General features: G+C 38.0%; 1 protein-coding gene across 18 annotated transcripts in view; it reads left to right on the top strand.

Moving 5' to 3' along the window:
- RPS6KC1 (ribosomal protein S6 kinase C1) overlaps positions 1-21,475 on the top strand; it is a 178,565-nt gene that overhangs the window by 96,810 nt on the left and 60,280 nt on the right. For 12 of the 18 annotated variants that reach the window (XM_070591113.1, XM_070591112.1, XM_070591097.1 and 9 more), the window contains 2 exons: positions 363-481; positions 8,148-8,240. In XM_070591113.1, the coding sequence (XP_070447214.1) occupies positions 363-481; positions 8,148-8,240 (212 nt within the window). The remainder of the gene's footprint in view (positions 1-362; positions 482-8,147; positions 8,241-21,475) is intronic. The other 6 variants (XM_070591114.1, XM_070591098.1, XM_070591101.1 and 3 more) reach the window with 1 other exon arrangement.

Genomic DNA, 21,475 nt, shown 5'->3' with positions numbered 1-21,475 from the left:
ATTTAGTCCTATTGGTTGAGTCGGACAACGGTATAGTGTCTGGACTAGGCTAGTCTTTTGTCTTCAGAGCTTTTTGCACTACATTTCTCGTATAGTGACTCATCCTATAAATTATATCAAGTTCTCTGTACATGTTTAAATGGGAGAGTTTCAGATTTTGGATAAATGAAATTCATGGGGATAATATTTAGATTTTGCTGAAATTAGTAACTTTGACGTTTGTTCCAGTTTTGAATCTCCCTTCTTTTCAGTTAGCAACGTGTACAAACAATGAATTGGGTAAAAGGGAGATAATCTTCAGATTGGATAAAACAAAGTTTATTTATTTTTTACATGTCCAGAATTTTGTTTTCTTCTTTTAGGAGAGTCAAGTCCTACCCGTCGAGAAGCTGTGAAGAGAAGAACAGCCGAGTATCTCATGCGAGCGGAGAGTCTCTGTAGCCTTTATAAAGGAAAACCTCAACTTGATGACGTAGCTCAGGTATGTCTCATCTTTCATTTTGTACTTTCTTTAGCCATTTTTCCTGTCTTGTCTCGGCTTTATTTCTAATTAGAATGTTTGAGAATTTTGGTCTTTGGAATTTTATCAGTAATTTTCTTAAAAGTTATTGGTGGAAAGAAAAGTGTTAAAGCAAACCAACCAAACATGGAATAAAATGGGGCTTGCTTTCTCCTTCTCTTTCTCAGTCCGTTGTTTCTTACTCCTTCCCTAGTATCCCCATGTGTAGGATGACAGTAATTTATACTGAATTTTATTTGAATTTTTTTAAGTTATGGTTCTTGTACAATTTCTTTATAGTTTTATTGATTCATGCTAAAATTAATCATTTAAGCATAAGCCCTACAAATATCTGCTATAGATCACCTAGAATTATAAAGGCATAATTCTAACAGGAATGTTTAGCTTATTTGGGACTACCTAGTCTTGTCTTGTCTAGAAAGCAGATGAATGCACAAAATATTAGAACATTGTGAATTATTATTATTGTTTTTATTTCATTTCCATCTGGATTTGGCAAATTCTGGAAGAAACTTTTCTGTTATTTTTTCTTTATATTAAACTAATTTTTTTCTGATGCAATTTAAGAATCATATCTTCTAGAGATGGGAGAAACTGTTTATTTTCTTAACTGATCTAAGAGGCAAGCAGGCTTGGATGTCTACATACAAATCAAGTGCCTGCCTTGTAAAAAGATCAGCCTCTCAGCCAAGCTTTTGTAACTTTATAACTAACTTAATAAGTTTTAGCCCTGTTTTTCATCTCTCTCCATATATGGCTTTATATACTTTTTTCCTCTTTTTTTTTTATGCTTTACATGCTTTTTCAAAATTATAAAATGTCTCAATTTTCTAGTTTATAAACGGCCCCAAATTTAATCTTGATTCATTGGACCATTAAAACTTTTTGTTGTTTATTTTCTGAGTCCTTTTCATTTTCTGGGTGACCTTTTAAAACATGCAGTTATCAAAACTATCCATATTAGTGAGAATTTTTGATGTTAAGAGTTTGACCATTCCTTTTACAACAGAAAGATTATACTCCAACTTGGAAGTAATATACTCTCGTTACTTGCTCTAACATAATGAGTATGCTGTAAGATATCTGCTGACTCATTTTCAGATTGTTAATTATTGTGACTCTTTATTCTGTATTCTCTTTGCTAATTTTTCCTATTTTCTATCGTTGATTCTTAAATTATATTACTAAATTTATTTCCTTTAACTCTATACGATTGAATTTTATCTTTTTTTAAATGGAATATTTATCTAAAGATTACTTAGAATTCAATTTCTTATTTTCTGTGCAGTTGGCAACCCTTTTCATTCGCAATCCTGATGTATACATTCTTAATTCTGTTTTTGAGGACATTGATAAAAGTATTAAATAGGATGGACCCCTATGAACTTACTTATTTTACTAAATCCATCTTGTGTATAAATATTCTAAAAGTTTTACAGAGTCAAAATTACCAGTATTCTATTCTTCCTGTTAGCGTTAACTTTGAACATTCTACCGATATTACTCTTTCAAACTCCCTACTTACACATTTCCTGTTTTAGTTCCCCATAATCATGTCTATGGAGGAATAATTTTTTAGGCAAATAAATATATAAAGCCTTCTGTGTAGCTTTTGACTTGGAGAAGGGAACCATGAAGCATATCAGCCAGAATTTCCCTTCAGTCATAGCTTCTAATGGAAATTAAACAGAAGATGGCAAATACAGGAAAGCTGATTGTATTAGGTTGTATATTGATTGACTGAGCATCTGTTAAGACTCTGTTTGCATGCACTATCAAACTAGGAACAGTTTGGAGTTATACAAAGATGATGACACAGTCTCTGCTCTTGCAAGCCCTATAGCATAATTGAGGACCAAAATAGGTACATAATTGAGGAAACAACACTTAGAGAGAATGGTGAGAGCTATATAGAATGATGGCAACTTAGAAAGGGTAAAAAGGGGTACCTAGTGAATCAGATTTTATGATCAGTTCTTAGGCAAGGAGGCTAGAGGAGAGTTTTTCTTGCTAGAGCAAGATGTTTTTCTTTTATGTGAGGAATTGCTTTTGATTTTCAGTTTTGTATTTTATTCTCTTAAATCTGGCCCTTATTTAGGTCAGGGACATGCTTGATTATTTTCCTATCCATAATTTAACTTAAATGTCTTCTAGAGGTTGGTTCTTGATTAGCTTGGTGAATTCATTATTTAACCATCTTTGGGCCTCAGTTTTAACAAACACAAGGAGAGGATTGATAGGAATGATTTCTAAGGGCCTTTTAGCTCTTAAATTCTGTGCAAAGCACATATTTCTCTCTTGAATCCTTGTTCAAACATTTCTTTCTAGCCTGGTTGGTTAACAGAATAAAGGAATCCTTTCTGATTTAAAAAATATTTGTGATTACTATTTTCCTCTTTGCTGCTGTCTGGGCCATGGCAACCTCCACCCAAGTTTTCTGTGAACGGCTTAAGCTTTTGCTTTATTGAATTTATTTATAAGACTTATGTGGTAAATATAAAAATTCTGAATTTCCCAGTCATTGATGGTAATATTCTTTTCAAAAGAGCCCAAGAAGGAACGAAAGTGCTCTCCTGTTCTTTCTTTTCTTCGTTACTTCATTGCTAAAAGGCTCCCAGAAGCTGTAAGGAGCAGCTTTCAGAAGAAAAGGACGTAAGCTTTGTTTGATGCAAAGGTGAAGTCTTAACTGAAGGAGACAAATTTTTTTTTTCTTCTCCTTTTTTGTTTTTAAAATTGTAGATGACTTTGAATAATTGAAGAATTAATATTAAAAGGAAATTTTCCTGCAAAAGACTTGGAATAGCTTTTATGCTATTTTTAGCTCTAGAAATTTTAAATTCAAGATGAATGAAATTTAGAAAAAGATAGTAAATGGTCTAAGTTTAGGACATAAAAGACTGTATAGTTTCTAAAATGTGAATACATTTTTTGTTATGCAGTTGCAAGGTGTGAATGAAAATTAATGTGTAAAAGGTATGCCTTGCCTGAATCTTTTGTAGATTGTGAGTACAATTGCTATAATGATACTGAAAATATATTTCTATTGTGCATTTTATTTCCTGGCATTATTGGTATTTCTCAATTCTTCTTTAGAAAATACTTGAAAATGAGTATTGTGTCATCCTCAGTGAGACGTGGGCTAAGTGGAGATGGCAATCAGGGGCATTTTAAATCAGTAATAAGACTGCGATTAAGAGTCACGCTTGAAATGTGATCTGAGAGAGGCTTAGGAGGCTGGGTGTTGAGGGTTAAAGATTGACAATGAAAGTCTTGGCAAAGCCAAAAGTCTGCAGATGAAGCCAAGTTTAGAAACTCGAGTGTATTAGCTCTCAGGGTTCACAGTGTGGTTTCTTGGTATGTTCTTTGTAATGCTTTCTTTTTGCCTTTGATTACTTATTTTCCCCCAAATAATGGAAACTTTAGTTGTTAGTGTCGTCAAGTCGATTCTGACTCCTGGTGACCCTGTGTAGAGCAGAGTGACACCTTGTCCAGTCTTTTTGCTCCATCCTCTTATCTTCTGGCATTATATCAGACATTGCTCTGCTGCTATTTGTAAGGTTTTCATGGCCAACTTTTTCAAAAGTGGGTGGCCAGTCCTTCTTTCTAGTCTGTCTTAGTCTAGAGGCTCCACTGAAACCTGTCCCACCATGGGTGACCCTGCTATTGTTTGAAATACTGGTGGCATAGCTTTCAAGATCACAGCAACATGCAGCCACCACAGTATGACAACTGACAAATGGATGATGTAGTTCCCTGACCAGGAACGGAACCTAGGCCTCGGCAATGAGAACACTGAATCTTAACCCTTAGACCACCAATGATGACTTATTCTCAGACTGTTTCAGGAGGAGTAGCTAATCCTACTCCAGATGTGGTTGGTGGACCAGCTTGTTGGAAATGCAGAATCTTAGGCCTCTCCACAGACTCACTGTATCAGAATCTCTGTTTTAACAAGGTCCTCAGGTGATGTGCATACGTGTTAAAGTTTGTGAAGTGCCACACTAACAGATTGGTGAGAATAGAGATAGAGCTCATTGAGAATAGGGAGTAATATCAGGTGAAAAGACTGTGGACAGAATAAATACTTCAAAAAAAAAAAAAAAAACAACCAACCAACCCAAACCAAAAACAAAGCTTCACTTAGCTGTTTAGAGAATCTAGAACAAGAATAGAAAATAGACTTTCCTAGTGTGCTAACTCTAACCCACAAGTAGTAGCGTTCAAGAGCACTGTATTGAGCGGAGTGTGAGACAGAGTGTGGGGTTAATAGATGTGTCTGCCGTGGGCTTGCCCAGTTGAGTGATATGTACTTGCCATCTTCGGTTTTGAAGATTATTGGATCATCATATATTCCCGCCTCTTCCCCCTCCTTGCCCCTGTATTTAGTTTTGGTGTAGGTGAGTACAACTACTCCTTGCTTTTCTAGGCATCTTCTGCTATGGTAGCTCCTACATATAAGTGGAAATCTTACTTTTTTCATTAGGGAAATCAGCCATGTTGCCTAGAAATACACTGCATCTCTCTTCCCCCACCCTCACACCCACCTTATAGCGTTGGGCTAAAGTTTCCCCAAACAACGCTATATTATTTTCTAAATAAGATTTAATCCCCTCTTATCTGTTACTTAGTTTTGTCGTCTTAGACAAATTGCTTAACCTTGCTGCTTCCCAGTTTTCTCATCTGAAAAAAAAAGAGAATATTGGACTTGATCTCTGTCTCTCTTTGTTCTTAAATTTCTGTGGATTTATGTTTCCTTTTGCCTTCTGAAAAAAGGAGTAGATCTATAGGGATTCTACCCAATTTAAATGCTGCATATAAGAAATACAGGATTTTTTTATTGATGATTTTATTTTATGATCTTTCTTTGTTCATTTCTCTGATCTTAAGCTTTTATAGATGGTTAAAGTAGAAAGAGAGCTTTAATGATCACTTTGCCTTTGGTCTTTCCCATTACCGTTTCACCATTCCCATCTTTGCAAAGGAAACCTTGCTAAATCACTGTTTTCATTGGTTTGTTTCTCGTATGAGACTTGTTGTCTAGACTCTGGAGAATATGATCCAGACTTTTCTTCCTGGCATTCAAGGCCTGTGAAAACTGACCTTAAGTGTATAATTTTATTTGCCTCTCTTCTCCAATTTGAATATTTTTTCCCCACCAAGCCAGTTTCTGTCCAATGCTGTATATAATATCCTCCTCCTAAGCTAGTTTCTATATAGCATTTAAAATCACCTTTAGTCTCACTTCTTCCTGAGACGACAGTTTATCATACACTAACTAATCACTTAGCTCTATTGTCTTGTATTTTTTTAAAAAATTTTACTGTTATTTAACTTTTTATGTATTTGGCTTTTCTGCTCAAGTAAGTTGTAAACGTCTTGAAGCTAGGGACCGTGCCTTTTGGTGATATAGCTCCTTTTTGGTTATCATGCACATAATGGGCACACAGTAAGTATTTATTGAAGGTGCAGTAGAGATTCTGTAGTTTGTGATCTTCGCTGTTGAAATTGCTGAAGTGAGCTGATAACTTTCTTTGGGAACTGAAAGATCCAGTGACATGAGTGAGTAAAGAGGTGTAAGTAGGAGATAGGGATGTTGGAGGCATATTTTCAATGACTAATGTAATGGATAAATTATCATTTAAAGTATTCTTTTCCCCGTATAAGTTTTCTTCAACATCTCTTTTAACAAAATCACAGGCGGTTCTTACTCTTTCTTGATAATAGAGTAGGAGGAGATGAATTTTCCGTCATCAGACTGTGTTGCGTAGTAGAGGACTGCAGGCGTAGAGTAAGGAATTGGAGTCTAGTCTGGGATCGTCTACTGTCTCTCTTTCTGACCACAGTCAGCCACCCTGAACTCCCCTTTATTAGCTGTGAAACTGGGGATTGTAATAACAACTTCCTGTAAGTGCCACGCTCAGGGTGGCACGAGGGATGAAGATGAAATAATGTAATATAAACTAAGATAGAAGAGACTGTTTCTGTTATATGTCTGTTTACATGTATGACGTTAAGATACCTTGCTAAATGTTTTTATATCCTTAAAAATTCCCCTTAAATTTTAGGCTTTTAGGGAGGCAGAGATGTATTTGTTTTTTGTAGCATCTAGCTCAGCCCCTCATGAAGTGAGAAATTAAGTAAATGAAACATGTCCTAGAAGTATAAATTAAATCAATTTTAAAAGATTATTGTTATCCAGTCCAATTTCCACTATCACTGGTGTTCTCAAGTTAAATGTCTTTAAAAAATAAAAAGTCGACGTCGTCTTTTTCTTAAAATCAAACATCACCTCTTCAGACATATTGAAGTTCTTCTTTGCTTGCTAAAACAAAAAACAGAAAAATTTGAAAGCCATTCGAATTGCTACTTTTAGAAAATTTCACAAGTGGTAGTTTTCCCAGTTGTTGATGATGCCTAATTTATCTGTGCGAACTGCTCCGCTTGTTTCCCTCTTCTCTTCTTCCTTCCTCTGTTTTCTACTCCTTCTTCCAGCTAGCATCATAGACACGGTGAATATAAAGATGAATAGGGCATATTTCCTGGTTCTCAGGGAGCTTCCTGAATAGTGATGTTGGTCCGTACAAGGACCTGAAGTATCAAAAATAGTATCTCAATATCTCTATTAATCATGACATTTGATTAACCAGGATATTTCTCTTCCACTCATGGGGATCACAGTGTTTCCTATATATTCTAATAATTTTTTTGACAACAAAAATATCTGCTTTGGGGATATAATAAGGCTTTGTGTCTCTTGTCATCCTTTGCAGCATCACTATTTTCATATAAGGATTAATATGGCATTGCTTTCTGGTTATAGATGCCAAATGGAAGTATCTTTGGAGTGTATCTAGTCTCATGTCTTCTTTACTGATAGGGAAAAACTAAGACCAGTTGGATGGGAAGTTAGGATCACAGATGTTTGAATATTTGAAAAAAAGTTTTCTTTATCCTGTAAATCATCTCTTTTCCAGGCTTAAACGACCTCAGTTTTGATAATTGTTGGTTCTATGGTGGAGTTTCTGAATTTTTTATCATTGTTGGTAATTCTTGTTGAACATGAATCAGCCAATCGTTCTTAAAATACATAGTATATATTTATAAAGTAACATTAAAGGACAGTAGTTTCATGATGAGAGAGAATGACTTGGGTTCCCTCTCTCCCCAAGTTTATCTATTATTACGTTGTTTTTTAGTCCCCTCCTCCCCCTACCTTCCAAATTACTCTTGAGGTCCAGTCTGGGGTAAATATAAGGCTGTGATGGATTGTTGGCTCAGTTATGCATTTGTTACAAAGTTTCATTATAGCTGCACAGTTCTGCATTGAGTTATTGCTCTAGAAACTCTATCAGCTCATTAATTTTTCTTTTTAAAATTTTGTTTTCAGTGTTATCATGATTTATTTACTTGCAACTTTTTTCTTGCTTTTTCTTTTTGATTTTCTTTATTTTTGATTTTGTTATTTTTTTATTTTACATTACAGACAAACAGAAACTTCCTCCTTTCATCTTTCCGTTCTCTGATTTATGATAAATTTAGTTTCCTTTGGCCTGGCATTTGCTTTGGCAGGCAGTCTTCCTTCAAGTACCTCCCTGATTGATGTATAATCTTTGATATCTTCCATTAGCCTCCAGGATCACTAAGTTCAAGGCCCCCTTGGAACCTAAGGAGCCCTGCCGAGGAGCTGAAGGCCTTCAGAGTCCTTGGGGTGATTGACAAGGTAATTCTTCAGTGTCTCTTCAAGAGTTCAGTTATAAATCGACTGCATGCTGACATTATGTCTTTGAAGCTTTGGATCTTAAGGATATGAAACAAAAGGAGAAAATGACTCAAATGCATCTGCACTTTAAAATAACAAAAGCAGAAGAGAAAAAGCTTTTATCTAAGCAATTCATGTAAGGTCATGCAAAATATATTTGAGCTAAAGGAGAAAGTGCCTATTTATTGGCATTGTCAGAGTAAGGGGTTTGGTTTTATAAACCTGTGATAGCAGGGTAAAGATACATTTTGTGTTAGTTATAAAAACTTGTGAGTTAGTAGTTGTTCAACATTAACTGGTATAGTCAGCGTAGTGGTCAGAAAGAAAATTCCCTTCTCCCGATAACTCATTTATTGAGCACCTACTGTGTGGCAGACCATATAGTAGGCATTTTATATAAAACAACTTGCTTAATCCTTCTCACAGCCCTGTTCTTTGTATCTTAGTGGGAAAGTGATGTTTATAACAGGTTAAGTAATGTGATCAAAAGTCACAGAGCTAATTTAGGGTAGTGCTGGAATTCAAACCTAGATATTTGTGACTCCAAAAGCTGTGCTTTTTCCAGTACACCAAACCCCCCCTCCACACACACATAGTTTTATATCGGAATAAAAATACTGTGATAACAGAGATATCTGCCATTGAATTTTTACAAATTTGGTGACATCTCATAGATGCCAAACATTAACAATACTGGACCTGTCAGAGAGTTTACGAGTGTAATTTTAAAACCATACACAATAAACCATGTTTTAAGTATATATGATCAACCACTACTTTACCTTTCAAAGTAAAAGAAAATACTTTATTTAACATTAGATATAAATTAATTTAGATTTTTTTACATTAACTATCTTTTATGAAGCACATTAGTGTTCACTTGTAACTTAATGTTCGTTGGGTACTTGTTGTGTTCTAAAGTGTGTGTGTGAGTCCATGCTAAAACTGAACAATGTGCAGTATATCTCAGGCAATTTAGACAGTAATTAACAGTTTGTGGTATTTCAAAGGGGACGTTAGGTGGGATGTTACATGAAGCTGTCAATGTCTTACTAAATTCTTACAAGCATCATTTTTCTCAAATAAATTCATGTGACTGAATTTTGAACTTAAAGAATTCTAAGCAGTAGGACTTTTGAGCCTGAAATACTCCCTTACCACATTTTTTCTAGCTTTTCCAGTTCGGAGAACATTCTGTTTGAGAGTACAAAGAAGCAAAATAGGAATTCGATAGTTCCTAGGTTCTTGGGTTTCTCTGCATGCAAATATGCTTTCTTGATGTACAGTGTCTGCTCCCTCTCTTATAGCTGTTTATTTTGACAAAGTGTGACCTTTCATTGCCATGCTCTAAACATGAGTAAGTCTCCTTGAAGTTCTGGTAATAGCTCTGAGTCTCAGAGATTTACCCAGGTAAGGGCTTGACAGTGGAAGAACTCCTAAATTCTGTGCTGAGGCATCATTTATTACTGTTTTTATTCTGTTAACCTGGGAAGTGTGTTTGGTTTTTCAAAGGTGACATTTAATTTTTTTAAGTAGAAATAAGGAAATACGTATTTGGGAATTAATAAGCTTTGCAAATAATCTTTTAGAATTTGTAACAGTCTCTACTTTATAAAAACATGAACAGATAGAATTTTGAAAATTTGAGTGGTTTTTTAAGATAAATTCCTTTCCATTGTACTGAGGAGTACCTAAAATTTGGGTTTTAGAAACTTAAGGTTTGGAAGAGAAATGTTGAATAAATTCAAACACTAGAATATACACAGGGTACACTCATCTAGCCTGTACAGAACAGTTTCTCTGATTCTGTTTCATTAAATTATTTGTTCTATATGAGTTATTTTGAGTATTAGCTATTAACTTAGGAAAATAAAATTTCCCTAGGAATAGGATTTTGCAAACTTTTATATAGAAAGTAAATAAAGCAGATTTGTTCATTAATGTCTAGACTGTAAACTCCATGAGAACAAGATTGTGTCTTTCTTGCTCACCTCTATGTTCTCAGCACCTAAAATCCTGCCTGGTGCATAATGGGCGCTCAATAAACATTTGTTGATTGAATGAATTGAAACATAAATAACTTTAAATACATCATATATAGAGTGACACCTACTGGTCTAATATGAGACTGCTTCCTAGCATCGTTCAAGATATTCAGGTGTCTTTACCCAGAGGAGCAGTAATTCTATTGCTGTATCTTGGCCTAGTATTTAAAGGGAAATAAATGACTTTCTGTTCTTTAATTGGTATTAGAAAATCCTTCATTAACATATATATGCAACAAGGATTTTAAACCTTAGGGTTCTTGGAATATAAATAAGCTGGTGTACATTCAGAAGCAAGAATGATAAGGCTAGTGAAGACTCTCAAAATTGTATCATGCAAAGAACAGCTGAAGAATGAGGGAAGGTTAACCCAATAAAAGCATGTGTGGTCTTCATATTTTTGAGGGCTATCCAGGATAGAGTGACTGTATAATTTTTTGTTCAAATCTTGAGGGCGAAAGAGGATATTAACTATGCCAGAACCATAGGTGCAAACTGGGATCATCTTAGGCAAATCAGGTTGTCTGGCTTTCCTGGAAGAAAAGTAGTGAGGGAGAACAGTTGCTTGTTAATATTCCCATAGGATATAGCTGCAATTAAATGAGTGCAAGTTTTCAGAATTTTGCCGAATGAGTGGAGATACCATTCAAAAATTAGGATTGACCAAAGGCAGACTGGACTCCTTCATATCTTGTTTGTTTGTTGCATTAGAGATATTCAAGTAGAGGCTGAAGGATCGTTGATGGGGATGTTGCCTTCATCCAAAATCGTCATACAACAGTTGATATTAAAATTGTAAGAGATACAGGAGAAACTTGTAAAATTGTAAGAGATACAGGAGATAGCCAGTTAGCTCTTACAATTATGGGCCAGATCATTGTAACTTTTTATATTACTTGAGTTTTCTGAGGACCAAACTCTTAGGATTACATACTTCCTGCATACCATGTACTATTCTAATGTCTGCACATAAACTATTTAATGCTCTCAAACTTCCGGCAGATAAAGAACCTGAACTCACAGAGATTGGGTGTATTGTCTAGAGACACCTGGCCACTAAGTGGTAGAGCTGGAGTTTGAACCAAAGTCCGTCTCTTTCCAAAACCAGAGAAGTCTCTCATATTCAGAGCTGTATTTTATGTGATTATAACATTTATGTCCTTTATCAATTTATTGTATTTCAATATCATTATTTTTTCAGCTTTCCCTTTTTAAAATCAGTATGCCCTTATTACTATAAATTAATATATGAATAATAAGAATTTTTTTTTTTTTTTTTTTTATTAATGTTATGATAGATTACAACCTTGTGAGATTTCAGTTGTACATTTTTGTTAGTCATGTTGTGGGTACACCACTTCCCCCTCCGTACCCTCCCCCCACCCCCCCTTTTCCCTGGTAACCACCAATCAGATCTCCTTCTCAATATACTAATTTCCACCTATGAGTGGAGTCATATAGAGTTCGTCTTTCTCTGACTGACTTATTTCGCTTAACATAATACCCTCGAGGTCCATCCACATTGTTGTGAATGGGCCAATTTCGTCTTTTTTTATGGCTGAGTAGTATTCCATTGTGTATATATACCACATCTTCTTTATCCAATCATTAGTTTCTGGGCATGTAGGCTGGTTCCACGTCTTGGCTATTGTAAATAATGCTGCAATGAACATAGGGGTGCAACGGTCTCTTGAGATATCTGATATCAGGTTCTTAGGATAGATACCCAGTAATGGGATGGCTGGGTCATAGGGTATTTCTATTTTTAACTTTTTGAGAAATCTCCATACTGTTTTCCATAGTGGCTGTACCAGTTTGCATTCCCACCAACAGTGTATGAGGGTTCCTCTTTCTCCACAACCTCTCCAACATTTGTCGTTCTTGGTTTTGGATGTTTTTGCCAATCTAACGGGGGTAAGGTGATATCTTGGTGTAGTTTTGATTTGCATTTCCCTGATGATTAGCGATGATGAACATCTTTTCATGTGTCTATTGGCCATATTCATATCTTCTTTTGAGAAATGTCTGTTCATGTCCTCTGCCCATTTTTTGATCGGGTTGTTTGTTTTTTTGTTGTTAAGTAGTGTGAGTTCTTTGTATATTATGGAGATTAACCCTTTGTCGGATAAGTGGCTTGTAAATATTTTTTCCCAATTAGTGAGCTGTTTTTTTGTTTCAATCCTGTTTTCCCTTGCCTTGAAGAAGCTCTTTAGTCTGATGAAGTCCCATTTGTTTATTCTTTCTATTGTTTCCCTCAACTGAGGAGTTACAGTGTCCGAAAAGATTCTTTTGAAACTGATGTCAAAGAGTGTACTGCCTATATTCTCTTCCAAAAGACTTATTGTCTCAGGCCTAATCTTTAGGTCTTTGATCCATTTTGAGTTTATTTTGGTGTGTGGTGAAAAAGAATGGTCAATTTTCAATCTTTTGCATGTGGCTGTCCAGTTTTCCCAGCACCATTTGTTGAAGAGACTTTCTTTTCTCCATTGTAGGCCCTCTGCTCCTTTGTCGAAGATTAGCTGTCCATAGATGTGTGGTTTTATCTCTGGGCTTTCAATTCTGTTCCATTGATCTCTGGACCTGTTTTTGTACCAGTACCATGCTGTTTTGATCACTGTAGCTTTGTAGTATGTTTTGAAATCGGGGATTGTGATTCCGCCGGCTTTGTTTTTCTTGCTCAGGATTGCTTTAGCAATTCGCGGTCTTTTGTTGCCCCATATGAATTTTAGGATTGTTTGTTCAATTTCTGTGAAGAATGTTCTTGGGATTCTGATTGGGATAGCATTGAATCTGTATATTGCTTTAGGTAGTATGGACATTTTAACTATGTTTATTCTTCCAATCCATGTGCAAGGGATGTCTTTCCATCTCTTTATGTCATCGCCTATTTCTTTCAAGAGAGTCTTGTAGTTTTCATTGTATAGATCCTTCACTTCCTTGGTTAAGTTTATCCCAAGGTATTTTATTCTTTTCGTTGCGATTGTGAATGGGATAGAGTGCTTGAGTTCTTTTTCTGTTAGTTTATTGTTAGTGTATAGAAATGCTACTGATTTATGCACGTTAATTTTATACCCTGCTACTTTGCTGTAGTTGTTGATTATTTCTAATAGTTTTTCTGTGGATTCTTTGGGGTTTTCTATGTATAAGATCATGTCGTCTGCAAACAACGAGAGTTTTACTTCTTCGTTACCTATTTGGATTCCTTTTATTTCTTTTTCCTGCCGAATTGCTCTGGCCAGCACCTCCAGAACTATGTTGAATAGGAGTGGTGAAAGTGGGCACCCTTGTCTTGTTCCTGTCCTCAGAGGGATGGCTTTCAGCTTTTGTCCATTGAGTATGATGTTGGCTGTGGGTCTATCATATATGGCCTTTATTATGTTGAGGTACTTTCCATCTATACCCATTTTACTGAGGGTTTTTATCATAAATGGGTGTTGGATCTTGTCGAATGCTTTCTCTGCATCTATTGAGATGATCATGTGGTTTTTGGTTTTCATTTTGTTAATGTAGTGTATCACGTTGATTGACTTGCGGATGTTGAACCATCCCTGTGTCCCTGGTATAAATCCCACTTGATCATGGTGTATAATCTTTTTGATGTATTGCTGTAATCGGTTTGCCAAAATTTTGTTGAGGATTTTTGCATCTATGTTCATCAGTGATATCGGCCTGTAGTTCTCCTTCTTTGTGTTGTCCTTGTCAGGTTTGGGGATCAGAGTGATGTTGGCTTCATAGAATGTGTTAGGGAGTTCTCCATCTTTCTCAATTTTCTGGAACAGTTTGAGGAGAATAGGTATTAAGTCTTCTTTGAATGTTTGGTAGAATTCTCCAGAGAAGCCGTCTGGTCCTGGACTCTTGTTTTTGGGGAGGTTTTTGATTACCGTTTCTATTTCCTTACTTGTGATTGGTCTATTCAGATTCTCCATTTCTTCCTGATTCAGTTTGGGGAGATTGTAGGAGTCTAGGAATTTGTCCATTTCTTCCAGGTTGTTCAATTTGTTGGCATATAGTTTTTCATAGTATTCTCTTATGATCTCTTGTATTTCATTGGTATCTGTTGTGATTTCTCCTCTGTCATTCCTGATTTTATTAATTTGCGATTTCTCTCTTCTTTTCTTGGTGAGTCTGGCTAGGGGTTTGTCAATTTTGTTAATTCTTTCGAAGAACCAACTCTTTGTTTCATTGATCCTTTCTATTGTCTTTTTTGTTTCAATATCGTTTATTTCTGCTCTTATTTTTATTATTTCCCTCCTTCTACTGACTCTGGGCCTTGTTTGTTCTTCTTTTTCTAGTTCTGTTAGGTGTCGTTTGAGGTTGCTTACGTGAGCTTTTTCTTGTTTAGTGAGGTGAGCCTGTATTGCGATGAATTTCCCTCTTAGGACTGCTTTTGCTGCATCCCAAATGATTTGGTATGTCGTGTTCTCATTTTCATTTGTCTCCAGATAATATTTGATTTCTTCTTTAATTTCTTCAATGATCCATTGTTTGTTGAGAAGCGTGTTGTTTAGTCTCCACATTTTTGCACCTTTCTCTGCTTTATTCTTGTAGTTGATTTCTAGTTTAATAGCGTTATGATCAGAAAAGATGCTTGATATTATTTCAACTCTCTTGTATTTATTGATGTTTGCTTTGGTTCCCAAAATATGGTCAATCCTTGAGAATGTTCCATGTGCACTTGAGAAGAATGTGTAACCTGCTGTTTTTGGATGAAGTGTTCTATATATATCTATTAAGTCCATCTGGTCTAATTTTTCATTTAATTCTATTATTTCCTTGTTGATTTTCTGTCTGGATGTTCTGTCCATTGGTGTTAATGGTGTGTTGAGGTCCCCTACTATTATTGTATTGTTGTTGATGTCTTCTTTTAGTTCTATTAAGAGTTGCTTTACAAATTTTGGTGCTCCTGTGTTGGGTGCGTATATATTTATAAGTGTTATGTCTTCTTGGTGGAGAGTCCCTTTTATCATTATATACTGTCCCTCTTTGTCTTTCTTTATCTGTTTTGCTTTGAAATCTACCTTGTCTGATATTAGTATAGCGACACCTGCTTTCTTTTGTTCATTATTAGCTTGGAGTATTGTTCTCCATCCCTTCACTCTGAGTCTGTGTTTGTCTTTGGGGCTGAGGTGTGTTTCCTGGAGGCAGCATATTGTTGGATCTTGTTCTTTGATCCATCCTGCCACTCTGTGTCTTTTGATTGGGGAGTTCAATCCGTTTACATTTAGAGTGATTATTGAGACGTGGGGGCCTACCACTACCATTTTGTGTCTTGTTTTCCGGTTTTCTTCAGTTTCCTTTGTTTCTCGTCCCATGGTTTAATCTGTTCTGATGTAGAGCTGCTACTCTCTGTTGTTGTCCTTCTACTTATCTCCTCTGCTCTTGGTTTTGTAGCCCCTTTCCTTTTTTGGATTTTTCAGGAATGAGGGTTTTCCTGAGGATTTCCTGAAGAGGAGGTTTTGTGGCAATGAACTCCCTTAATTTTTGTTTATCTGGGAAAGTTTTTATTTCTCCATCGTATTTGAAGGATATTTTCGCTGGGTAGAGAATTCTCGGCTGTAGGTTTTTGTCCTTCAGATTTTTGAATATATCATTCCACTCTCTTCTAGCCTGTAAAGTTTCTGCTGAGAAATCTGCTGATAGCCTGATGGGGGTTCCTTTGTAGGTTAGTTTCTTTTGCCTGGCTGTCCTTAATATTTTCTCCTTGTCGTTGACTTTTGCTAGCTTCACTACTATATGCCGTGGAGTTGGTCTTCTTGCATTGATAAAGTTTGGAGATCTATTGGCTTCTGTCACCTGAAGATCCATCTCCCTCACCAGATTTGGGAAGTTCTCAGCCATTATTTCTTTGAATAGGTTTTCTGCCCCTTTCTCCTTCTCTTCTCCCTCTGGTATACCTATAATCCTTACGTTGCATCTCCTAATTGTGTCTGATAATTCTCGGAGAGTTTCTTCATTTCTTTTAAGTCTTGCTTCTCTCTCCTCCTCTGCCTGCAACAATTCTATATTGCCATCTTCCAAATTGCTAATTCTTTCCTCCATATTATCGGCCCTACTGTTCAGAGCATCTAGATTTTTCTTAATCTCCTCTATTGTGTTCTTCATTTCCAGTATTTCTGTTTGGTTCTTCTTTATCGTATCAAACTCTTTTGTGACATAGCTCCTGAACTCGTTGAGTTGTCGGTCAGAATTCTCTCTTAACTCAGTGAGTATTTTAATGATGGCTGTTTTGAAGTCATCATCATTTAGGTTATATATCTCATTTTCTTTGGGATTGTTTTCTGTGTATTTGTTACTTTCTTTCTGTTCTGGAGATTTAATGTATTTTTTCATATTGCTTGATGATGTTGATTTGTGCCTCCGCATGGAGATAGAGTTTAGTTGCTCCTTTCACTTGTTTCAGCTGCTGCAGTGGGGGGAGCAGCTGTTTATACTTCACCAACCAGGAACCCTGTCCGTAGTTGCTAACTGGGCCTGGGCCCCTCTTCGTAGCCACAGTGGCCCTTTGGATTCCCTCCTCTGCCGTGGGGGCCGTCACGGGGGGCTTCAGGCTGCAGGTGCCTACTGTTGTTGCCCACCTAGATGCGCTCTCTCCTTGGGGTCTGCAACGGTGTTATGGGCTTTTCCAGCGGCCAGGGGTGGGATCACTTTTATTTGTCGCTCGGTTGCTGTCGGCACCCACCAAATCTCACTTGTCCTCTATGGGTCGCAGGAGAGCTATTGGCATCTTCTACAGTCTGTGGTTAGTACACCTAGCTATGCTGCTTTTGCCCTGGGGTCTTCCAGCCTTGTGGCTGGCGGCTGGGTGCCTTCTACTGGTGCTGTGCAGAGGCTTTCCCTAAGGCTTCTGTGAGCCTGTAGGGTTTCCCCCTAGGCTACTAAGCTGGGTCTCTGGAACTCTCTCCAGCCCCAGTCCTCTCCGAGATCTCCGGCAATCCCTAGCCTCACCGGGTGGGCAACGGCAGCTGGGGGTCGCCCCGCCCTCTGGGCTTCTCTCCGGGCCTCTGCCGGGAGCTCTGAATGCTCGGCGTGGCCCCTCTGCTACCGGCAGACAGAGAGTTTTGTCTGCTGCCTGGCGGAGCTCCGGCGCTTCCCCTCCGGGTCGCCGGACCCGCCTTTGAAAGTTCCCCCGCCCCGGTCCTCTCCGAGATCTCCGGCAATCCCTAGTCCCACGGGGCGGGCAACGGCAGCTGGGGGACGCCCCGCCCTCTGGGCTTCTGTCCGAGCCTCTGCCGGGAGCCCTGAATGCTGGGCGTGGCCCCTCTGCTACCGGCAGACAGAGAGTTTTGTCTGCTGCCTGGCGGAGCTCCGGCGCTTCCCCTCCGGGTCGCCGGACCCGCCTTTGAAAGTTCCCCCGCCCCGGTCCTCTCCGAGATCTCCGGCAATCCCTAGTCCCACGGGGCGGGCAACGGCAGCTGGGAGACCTCCGTGCCCTCCGTGTCTCTCTCTGGGACCCTCCGGGCACCCCGAGCACCAGGCCGGGTCTCCCCGCCAATGGCGGGGAGAGACTCTCCCCGCGGGCTCAGGTGTGCAACTCCAAAGTTTCCCTCTGCGTTTAGGAGCAATTGCGGGGGGTTTAAGTAGGGTTCTGGTCACCTGTTTCCACCGTCGCTCCTCTGTTGTGTTCTCGCTCCTGCCCTAGATGTGTGTGGATCCTCTGGGGGCGTCCGTTGGAAGAAAGCCGCTTGCGGGTACTAGGCTGCCCGTCGGGGTCGGAGAGTTTCCACCTATTTCCACATCCTCCCGGAGGAAAGTCCATCCGCCTTCCGATGTATAGTCGCGTGGGTGTCTCAGACGTCCTGAGATGCTGTCTGGATATCCTTTGTCAAGCGATAAGTGTCCAAATAATTGTAGACTCGAAGGGCGAGAGACAAAGAGGACTACTCACGGCGCCATCTTGGAATTCCTGAATAATAAGAATTTTTAAACTACAGCCTTCAAAAACTCCCACAGTGATTAATAGGGTTTTGCTGTAACTAATTGAATGCGAGAGTCAGGTCTTATTTGATCCTTACTAACCACTATGCATTACTTGTTTTATAAACACTTTGATGCTTTCAAACTATACTAATTTAAAGGTAAAAATATTGAAATAATTATTGCATTTATTGATTAAAAAATTAGAAATTGAGATATACACCGTTACCATCTTTAAAGTATAAACCTCAGAAACTCTGTGTGATCCAATTGGGAAATGCTATTCTAAATTATTCTCTTTGATGGTTTCATACTATTTTATCATATACTGTAGTTTATTTAATCAGTTCCCTATTGTTTGGCTCAGTAGGTTGTTTTCCTATTTTTCTCTGCCCGTAATGAATATTCTTAGAGATAAATATCTTCTATTGTGATTCCTTTAGTGTACTCTTTCAGAGTTGGAGATCATGAGTCAGAGAGTATGTGTCTGTGTTTGAACCTCTCCAGAAATATTGTACTAATACAGGCACATGTCAGAGATATGGTGGGTTCAGTTCCAGACCACTGCAATGAAGTGAATATCACAATAAAGTGAGTCACACGAATTTTAGGTTTCCCAGTGCATGTAAAAGTTATGTTTACATTATACTGTAGTCTGTTAAGTGTGCAATAGCATTACATCTAAAAAAGTATGTATACCTTAATTAGAAAAACACTTTATTGCTAAAAAATGCCAACCATCATCTGAGTCTTCAGCAAATCATGATCTTTTTGCTGGTAGAGGATTTTGCCTTGATGTTGATGGCTGCTGACTGATCAGGGTGGTGGTTGCTGAAGGTTGGGGTCGCTGTGGCAATTTCTTAAAATAAGACAACAGTGAAGTTTGCCACATCGATTGACTCTTCTTTTTGCAAATAATTTCTCTGTAGCATGCGATGCTGTGTGGTAGCATTTTACCCACAGCAGAACTTCTTTCGAAATTGGAGCCAATCCTCTCAAACCCTGCCGCTGCTTTATCAACTTAATTTATGTCATATTCTAAATCCTTTTTTGTCATTTCAACAGTCTTCACAGCATCTTCACCAACAGTAGATTCCATCTCAAGAAACTGCATTCTTTGCTCATCTAAAGAAGCAACTTATAAAATGTTTTATCATGAGATTGCAGCAATTCAGTTACATCTTCAAGCTCCACTTCTAATTCTAATTCTCTTGCTCTTTCCACCAAATCTCCAATTTACTTCCTCCACTGAAGTCCTGAACCTCTCAAAGTCATCCATGAGGGCTGGAATTACCTTCTTCTAAACTCCTGTTAATGTTGTTATTTTGACCTCTTCCCATGAATCACGAACCTTCTTAATGGCATCTAGGATGGTGAACCGTTTCCAGAAGGTTTTCAGTTTACTTTGCTGAGATCCATCAGAGGAATCACTGTCTATGGGAGACAGCCTTATGAAATGTATTTCTTAAATAATAAGACTTGAAGGTTGGAATTACCCCTGGATTCCTGGGCTGCAGAATGGGTGTTGTGTTAGCAGCCATGAAAACAACATTGATCTCCTTGTCCATCTTCATCAGAGCTCTTGGGTGACCAGATCCATTGTCAATGAGCAGTAATGTTTTGAAAGGAATCTTTTTCTGAGCGGTAGATCTCAACAGTGGGCTTAAAATATTCATGTTACAACTGTGTTATAAACAGATGTGCTGTCATCCAGGCTTTTTTGTTCCATTTACAGAGCACAGGCAGGATAGATTTAACATAATTCTTAAGGGCCCTAGGACTTTTGGAAAGGTAAATGAGCATTGACTTCAACTTAAAGTCACCAGCTTCATGAGCCCCTAACACAGAGTCAGCCTGTCCTTTGAAGCTTTAAAGCCAGGTGTTGACTTCTCCTCTCCAGCTATGAAAGTCCTAGTGGGCTTCTTCTTCCAATAGAAAGCTCTTTCGTCTGCATTGAAAAAGCTGTTGTTTAGTGTAGCCCCTTCAGTACTGTCTTAGCTAGACCTTCTGGATGACTTGCTGCAGCTTCTACGCAGCACTGGCTGCTTCCCCTTGCACTTTCATGTTATGGAGACGGCTTCTTTCTGTAAACCTCGTGAACCAACCTCTGCTAGCTTCAGACTTTTCTTCTGCAGCTTCCTCACCTCTCTGAGCCTTCACAGAACTGAAGAGAGTTAGGGCCTTGATCTGGGTTAGGCTTTGGCTTAAGGGAATGTTGTGGCTGGTTTATCTTCTATCCAGACCACGAAAACTTTCTCCACATCAGCAATAAGGCTGTTTTGCTTTCTTATCATCTGTGTGTTCACTGGAGTAGCACTTTTAATTTCCTTCAAGAACTTTCCCTTTGCATTCATACTTGGCTAACTGTTTGGCTCAAGAGGCCTAGCTTTCAGCCTGTTGGCTTTTGGCATGCCTCCTCACTAAGCTTAATCATTTCCAGCTTTTGATTAAAAGTGAGAGAGGTGTGACTCTTCCTTTCACTTGACCACTTAGAGGCCATTGCAGGGCTATTAATTGGCCTAGTTTCAATGTTGTTGTTTCTCAGGGAGTAGGGAGAACTGAGCAGAGGGAGTGAGGCGGAGGAATGGCTGGTTGGTGGAGCAGTCAGAACACATACAACTTTTATCAGTTAAGTTCTCCGTCTTATATGGGCGTGGTTCGTGGTTCCCCAAAACAATTACAGTAGTGACATCAAAGATCACTGATCACAGATCACCATAAGTATAATAATAATGAAAAATTTTGAAATATTGTGAGAATTACCAAAATGTGAAAGAGATACAAAGTGAGCAAATGCTATTGGAAAAATGGCACCAATAGACTTGCTCAATGCAGGGTTGTCACAGACCTTCAATTTGTAAAACGTACAGTGTCTGTGGAGTCATTGAAGCAAAGCAAGATACAAAGAGCTGTGCCTGTATCTGCTCCTGCTGCCAGTGTATTAGAAGGCCTATTTCCTAACATCCTTACCAACAAATGGCATTTGCTAGTTGAAAATTTGGATTTCCTTATCATTTTCATATGCAGTTTTAATGGCTAATGAGGATGAATTTTTAAAAATTTTTATTGGTTCTTTGTGTTTCTTCTTTAATGAAATAACAGTTTCATGTCCTTTTTCCATATTTTTTAATTAGAGGTTTATGTTTTCTTAGTGATTTTTAAGACTTCTCTCTTTATATAAAGATTTGTAAACCTTTGCCTTGAATATGCAGGAGTTATTTTTCTCATGTTTCTTCA

This window comes from Equus przewalskii, chromosome 23, assembly GCF_037783145.1.
Source record: "Equus przewalskii isolate Varuska chromosome 23, EquPr2, whole genome shotgun sequence".
Classification (NCBI taxonomy): Eukaryota; Metazoa; Chordata; class Mammalia; order Perissodactyla; family Equidae; genus Equus; species Equus przewalskii.
Note: the sequence above shows the minus strand (reverse complement) of the source record. Positions and strands in the feature narration are given on the sequence as shown.